The 6,548-nt window shown below is 41.0% G+C and overlaps 1 protein-coding gene across 1 annotated transcript in view; it reads right to left on the bottom strand.

Annotated features, from left to right (window-relative positions):
• gnpat2 (glyceronephosphate O-acyltransferase 2) overlaps positions 1–6,541 on the bottom strand; it is a 14,901-nt gene extending 8,360 nt beyond the window's left edge. Inside the window, exons 1-7 of the mRNA XM_039781875.1 lie at positions 6,408–6,541; positions 4,792–4,992; positions 4,507–4,683; positions 2,833–2,962; positions 2,530–2,657; positions 2,303–2,378; positions 1,739–1,890 (exon numbers count right to left, since the gene is read on the bottom strand). Coding sequence (XP_039637809.1) covers positions 1,739–1,890; positions 2,303–2,378; positions 2,530–2,657; positions 2,833–2,962; positions 4,507–4,683; positions 4,792–4,992; positions 6,408–6,419 — 876 coding nt within the window. The 5' untranslated portion in view covers positions 6,420–6,541. The remainder of the gene's footprint in view (positions 1–1,738; positions 1,891–2,302; positions 2,379–2,529; positions 2,658–2,832; positions 2,963–4,506; positions 4,684–4,791; positions 4,993–6,407) is intronic.
• Between the last annotated feature and the right edge of the window lie 7 nt (positions 6,542–6,548).

The following is a 6,548-nucleotide window of genomic DNA, read 5'->3' as shown; positions in this document are numbered from 1 at the left end:
TTCCTGTATTCTTACACCTGTAACCAAGGGCGTAAATCCCAGGGGGGTCGGGCGGGGGGTCAGGACCCCCCCCTTCAAAGGGTTGTCCCCCCCCTAGAAATATCATTAAAACAATGCTGTGTATTGTAAATAACATAATTATGTATACTTAAAATATCTGTGTAATTAGTAAAACAATACAAACCCCAAAAAATGCTTTTTAAGTTTAGAAACATTTTGAGTCCACCCTCCCTTGCCTCACAGTGGTTTGGTCCACTGCCTGCTGTACGTTAAGATCCGCACTCGACTCACAGTCACATCGGGTAGTGACAGGAATGTAGTAAGCAGGTGGTTCAAGGCTGTTTTATTCACATTAAACATCGGATGAAGTTTTTCTTTTCTCAAATGGAAATGATGCTGAGTAATTAATAAATTAGTCATGACAAAAAAGTTTGCTATGTTAGTGTAATATAATGTAACGTTACCTAGCTTGCTTAATAGGTTGATGGAAAGAAATGCACCCACTACAACTAACATTACCACGGCGATAAGCCTAACGTTATGTGTGTGAACTGATATTAGGGTTAATGTTGAAGATCTACAGCTGTGTTTTGCTCAATATGAAGTTAAATGGCTGATCAGTTAAATATATATCCTATGTCCCAGACGAAACCTAATATTTATGTGGAGGACGCAAGATAATTTTATAATTATAATATGACCGCGTGGTGAACCTATGAACCTAACTCATATTTAGACATCTGACATTAAAGATTTGTGTTGTTGTTGCCCAGATAAAATGACAGGGAAAAAGAAAAACATAAGATCCTTTTTCAGAAGGCCTACACCAAAACGCCAAGTAAGTACAATAAGTCCTCATATCAAGACAATTTGGTAACAGCTTTATAAGAATGGGTGCTTATAGAAATACTAACGTCACTATGTCACAGGCAAAGGAGACAGAAAGAACTGAGGAACAGGGAGACCAGGGACAGTCAGGTGGAGAGTCTCAGGGAGACCAGGGACAGTCAGGTGGAGAGTCTCAGGGAGACCAGGGACAGTCTCAGGGAGACCAGGGACAGTCAGGTGGAGAGTCTCAGGGAGACCAGGGACAGTCAGGTGGAGAGTCTCAGGGAGACCAGGGACAGTCAGGTGGAGAGTCTCAGGTAAGTGTGTTGAGCTTAGTTCATATTTTTGGAAGTGTGTGCTGTCAGGGTTAGCAGAGGAGCTTTACCAGTGGCTCACTAATTTACATTATGATCAGCTAATATAACAAAAAGTACAAAAGTATTGTATTTCTTTTATATGGGACACATTTTCAAAATAAGTCATTATGTTTTAAGGTATTTTTGCGGCTTGATTGTAAACATAAATAAATGGTTTTAAAGAAGAATATTTTGGTCAATTTAATCAGCTTTTTCATTGAATCAAGAGAAACACTGAAAAGAAGGATAATGGTACAGTCTCCATGCTACACTAATGATAGTATTAAGGCTTTCCTCTGTGTACACATGTCCTCTAGGAGTATAATTGTGGCTGTATTATTTGTGTCCTCTTCAAAAATTGCTCTTCAGAAATTGTATGTTTATTGTCCCCCCCCTACTGTTAGATCAGATTTACGCCCATGCCTGTAACTAACAAAATGACATGATGTTAAGGATTCGGAGAAAGGCAGGAGTAATGGGGCCAATCAACCTTCGCTATAAACAGTTTACATGTCAGTGATGTAGGTGAAGGGAGTAGTGTAACCAGGACTTACTGTGGTGCTTTCTTTGGGTTTGGGGATGCCCAGTAACTCGTGGGCGAGCAGCGACTCCTCCAGCACTCGGTCGTAGCTGATACTGATGGGGACCAATGTGATGTCATACACCTCGCCTTTAAAGTAAGGCTCCAGCACCATGTGCATCATGCCTGCAGATACATGCAGATATTGTTCATCCTTTCACGTCTTCAAATTAAAAGCATGAATGCAACCTTTTTCCCTCTTTGGTCATTACAGGTAAATTGTGGGAACTTATGGCCAATTGGATGGGGAAAATACTGACTTTTGAACAACCTAAATACACTGTACCAGAGCTGCAATGGCAATACTCTACTTCTGCACATAATGACATAAAATAATGGACCAATACATATTAAACAAAATAACAAAAAATGTTGAGACAGACTGTTATCTAGGGAAATGGAGGAGAAAAAAAAAATCATCATTATCATCCGTTATGTCTATTATCAAGCAACAAAGACCACAATGCCCCAAAATAATGCTTTCTGAAAAAGACACTTTCCTACACTGGGACACACAAACTGCTGACATGACACTTACCTAACTTGGGTATCTGGGACTTCAGTGTGCGACTCCGCAGGCCTTCCACATAAAACTCCAGAGGAGCAAATCCTTTCTAAAGAAAAAACATTTAACAGTTGGCAGCACTCTTTACAGATGGTCAAATCCAGCAGCCGATTCAGGACTACTTGAATGAGCTAAAGCCATTTCCAAAAGGGTTATGACAGTTTGAGTTTGGTAGGGTGATGTGTCAGGTTATGTCTCACCCTGACAATGGTTTTGACATATTCTGACAGCACTGCCCAGTACAGTTTGTCAGAGCCAATGGCACGTCGGATAAAGAAAGCCCCCGAGCGACGCAGTATCTCTCCGACCATCTTCATCCCTGCAAGAGCTTTACATTGGAGAGAAATAGAGGAATTAATAGATGGAGAGAGAGAGAGCGAGAGAAGTGAGCATCTGCAAGCAAAGAAAGAAGGCATGAAAATGTTTACATCAAGTAGAGATGTTTTAATGTGACTATATTATCTACATAATATTCTTTTGTTTTAATTCAAATAGATACTTGCGAATTCCTGCAGCAATAACAGGTAATGGGATGTCGTAGGTGAACAGGATGTAGGAGATAACCAGGAAGTCCACATAACTCCTGTGATTGGGCATCAGGATCACAGGACTCTCCTGAATGGCTTGCTGGAGCTGCAAGAGGACAGAAAACAGAGAAATCAAATATGGTATCAGTAGCAGACTCTTGGTAGAAGCAACTTAGAAAGTGTTAGAAAAAAAATTCGCAAGTGCTAATTTTCAGAAGTTATACAGGATCTTATATATCATAATATTCATCTGTTGCAATTAAAATCAAGCCACCATTTCATTCATTTTAATAATTTATCAGCTGTGGCAAAAAGTGGACATTTCATTTCCGAGATTGTTCAGATGCTGCCAGATATTCGGCCGGGTGTCCGTCACCTTCCTTCCCTTCTTTTCTTTGTGTTGGAATTTTAAACTCCGGTCGATTTATGAAGACTATGGTTAACTGCTCCTCAGATCTCCAGAATCCAGACAGCTAGCTAGACTATCTGTTCAATCGGAGTTGTCTGTTGCACGACTAAAACAACCTTTGAACGTACACATGTTCCCCCCCCCGAGGCACTGCTGCTCTGTCCGGCGCCTATCAAATGCGATCGGTTTAAAGAAATGTCAATAAACCAGAGCACGTTTTTCTCTTATCAGTTCTTCTGGAAAAATACAGAGTTTTATTGTGATTGTTGAAGGCAAAAATCCTTGATTATGTGGCACATTTTCTTAAAAAATGCAATGGAATATGTGGGATATTTATGCAATTTTATGCGATGAAATTGTGGGAACTTGCAAAAATTGCGGGAACTTGCAAAAACTGCATTTGATGAAAAAGAGAAAAAAAAGTGATTCCCCCAACACCCTGCTTTTTGATGATGTTCACGTCACGCAATTACGTCACGCAATGACGTTCCCATGGCAACAGAGGAAAATGGCTGCTCTTGTGTGAAGTAAACGCAACATTTTTTTAACTTTCTACTACGGTATATGTGACTTTTTTGCAACGAAAATGCGGGGATTATGAAATATGTGCAAGCCCCGCATATTTTGCGTGGAAATCGCCAATTTATGCGGCGAAAGTGTGGGTTATTTGAAAAAAACGCGGCCCCCTAAATATGCAGACTTCGGCTGGTTATTATTAGACCGGTTATTCCAGATCCACATTCGCTATAATGACCGGCTTGCTCTACATTATCCCTTACATAAAATAAGCTAAGAGTTACTTAGAAGCTGTACATTGTAGTGGACAGTGGACTAGGCACGGGCCGGTATGAGATTCTGACGGTATGATAACCTTCAGCAAAAATATCACGGTATTACGGTATTGCAATTACAGCTACAAATGTATTATTTTTGAAATGTCTGGGTAAACAAAAACCTTTTTTCCATTGAACACAATGTATTTTATTTTGAAACACACTGCTGCACACTGGCAGGGAGACACATTTCTAAACTGCACTTAATGTCCTTTAAGACTCAGCTCATACCTTAGGAATGGTATGACAGAAAATGTTAGTGGTTTTGAAACCGCGGTATACTTTGAAGCCGGTAACCGGCCCATGCCTACAGTGGACACTGTGCTGAACTGGCCCTATGAAAGTGGTGTGTATATTGTAATGTGCTGCTGTTCTGAACACAGTATGGATCAGTAATTTGGTCCTCACCATGTTGAGTCCTTCCATGTTGACAAAGATGCCGGTGAAGAGTCTCTTTAACACCTTGGTAAGTGTGTAGGCCATCAGCCTGATGGACCCCAGCTGCAGATTTTGAGACATCTCCTCCAAAATTCTACAAACCTCCTGTCTCACATCCTCTACCGATGACCCCGTCTCCGTGGCGATCTGAGGAGGAACGCAGGAAAAAGACTGACTCTGTGTTGATGAAGCAACAGTGTGAACCTTCTCGGTTACATCTTCTTAAATCACACCACCCCAACGGGATGATCCCACCTCCTTGGTCACGTAGCGTAGATACTGGGACTCCAGCACGGCTTTGTTGAGGTCAGCCGTGGAGCAGGACAGGGCTCCTTCGTAAGGGCTGGGGCTGTACGTCCTGAGGGCATGGCCCAGATCACTGCTGCACCTCCTTTTCTCCAACATATCCACAAACTCCTCCGCATTTTCCAGCCCTGCTCTGCCTGAATCCCTATACTGGAGGAGGAAGTCACGCTTATGTTTAAGGCATTAATGGTAAGTTTGATGTTTGACAACTTTAAAAGAACAAAAACACAGCTAGATAACTGTGTGACTCATGTATGTGAGACGGAGGAAAGAAAGAGAAAATAAAATGTTGGGAGATTACTTGTTGCTGAGGGATCAAAAAGCAACCCGGCAACACATAGCACCACATTTCCAACCTCTGTCCATTACACATAAAGATTTTACAGATTGTAAAAACAGTGGTTTGTGGAAGGTTGAGGCCATTTAATGGGCAGTGGTGGTCTAAAGGTTTCAGAAGTGAGCTTGTGACCAGGAGGTTGTCGGTTCAATCCCCAGACTGACAGGATAAAATCTGGGTGGGGAAAGTGAAAGAGCAGCGCTTGCCCCTCCCTCATTAGCACCACTGAGGTGCCCTTGACCAAGGCCCTTAACCTGAACCAATGTGTTGTGCTTATTATTATGTAATTTGGATGGTTGACCCTTAGTGTGCAGGATGATGAATGTTTTTTTTCTGAGTTTAACACATGTACATATAGGCATGATTAACCGGAAGCCAATTAGGGACCAATATGCATTTAAGATGATGTGAAGTGATGTGAAAAACTTTAAACATCCAGCCCACACAGACACAGACACAGACACAGACACACACACACACACACACACACAGAATGGACTTTTGGGTAGCAGTAAAAAAATATATATATATGCATTTTCATAGATTCTGGATTTTTAAATGAGAGGGGATAAATCATATAAACTATTTGGGCCAGATGTAATTTTAACTTTTATTTTTATAAATTTGTTTTTAAAAAGCCTGGTGGGTGGAGAAGATAGATGTATTTTTATATATTTGCTGTAAATATTCTATCTATCTATCTATCTATCTATCTATCTATCTATCTATATTAAACACAAACTTTTATTCCAGATTATTTCTAACGTTGTAGGTCTTAAAACATGTTTGAAGGAGATCTTTAAACACCCAGGAGTCAATGAGGGTCTTCATCTCAGTTAGTTATGAACAGAAACAAACACTGACTCTTATCTTTTGTATTTAGTACTATGACCCTCTAATGTCGGTTGGAAGCAACCTATTAAGCAACATTACTCAAATATGTAGGCCAAAGTTTCAGCAGTTTAAATAGCCTCAGCTCTATTGGACATACATGTTTGCACTATTTGCAGCTACTATGGCCTCAGCTTAAAAAACACAGCTAACACATCACATGCATTTCGCTCATTCGGTCTCCATGTCAGCACTTGGATATACTTTATAATGTTAACTTTTAAAGCGTATACGCTCGTACTGTGCACAAGAGCGAGCGACAAAGCGGTCTGAAAGGATGCCAACATATTCCGCATGAAACCAAACTTATTTCAACAGGTGCTGACAGGTGTCTTACCGTGTTCGTCATTCTTTACGGAAACAAACATAAACCCTCGCAGATAGCTGTGTCCTCATCGACTTTCGTTTTCCGTACTTAAAGCTCCCTTCGATACAGCCTGCGCAGAGCTCAGCACCCCCACGGGGCCAAGCCAATGGT

The sequence above is a fragment of the Perca fluviatilis genome, chromosome 18 (assembly GCF_010015445.1).
Source record: "Perca fluviatilis chromosome 18, GENO_Pfluv_1.0, whole genome shotgun sequence".
Lineage (NCBI taxonomy): Eukaryota > Metazoa > Chordata > Actinopteri > Perciformes > Percidae > Perca > Perca fluviatilis.
This window is presented reverse-complemented; position numbering and strand designations above follow the sequence as displayed.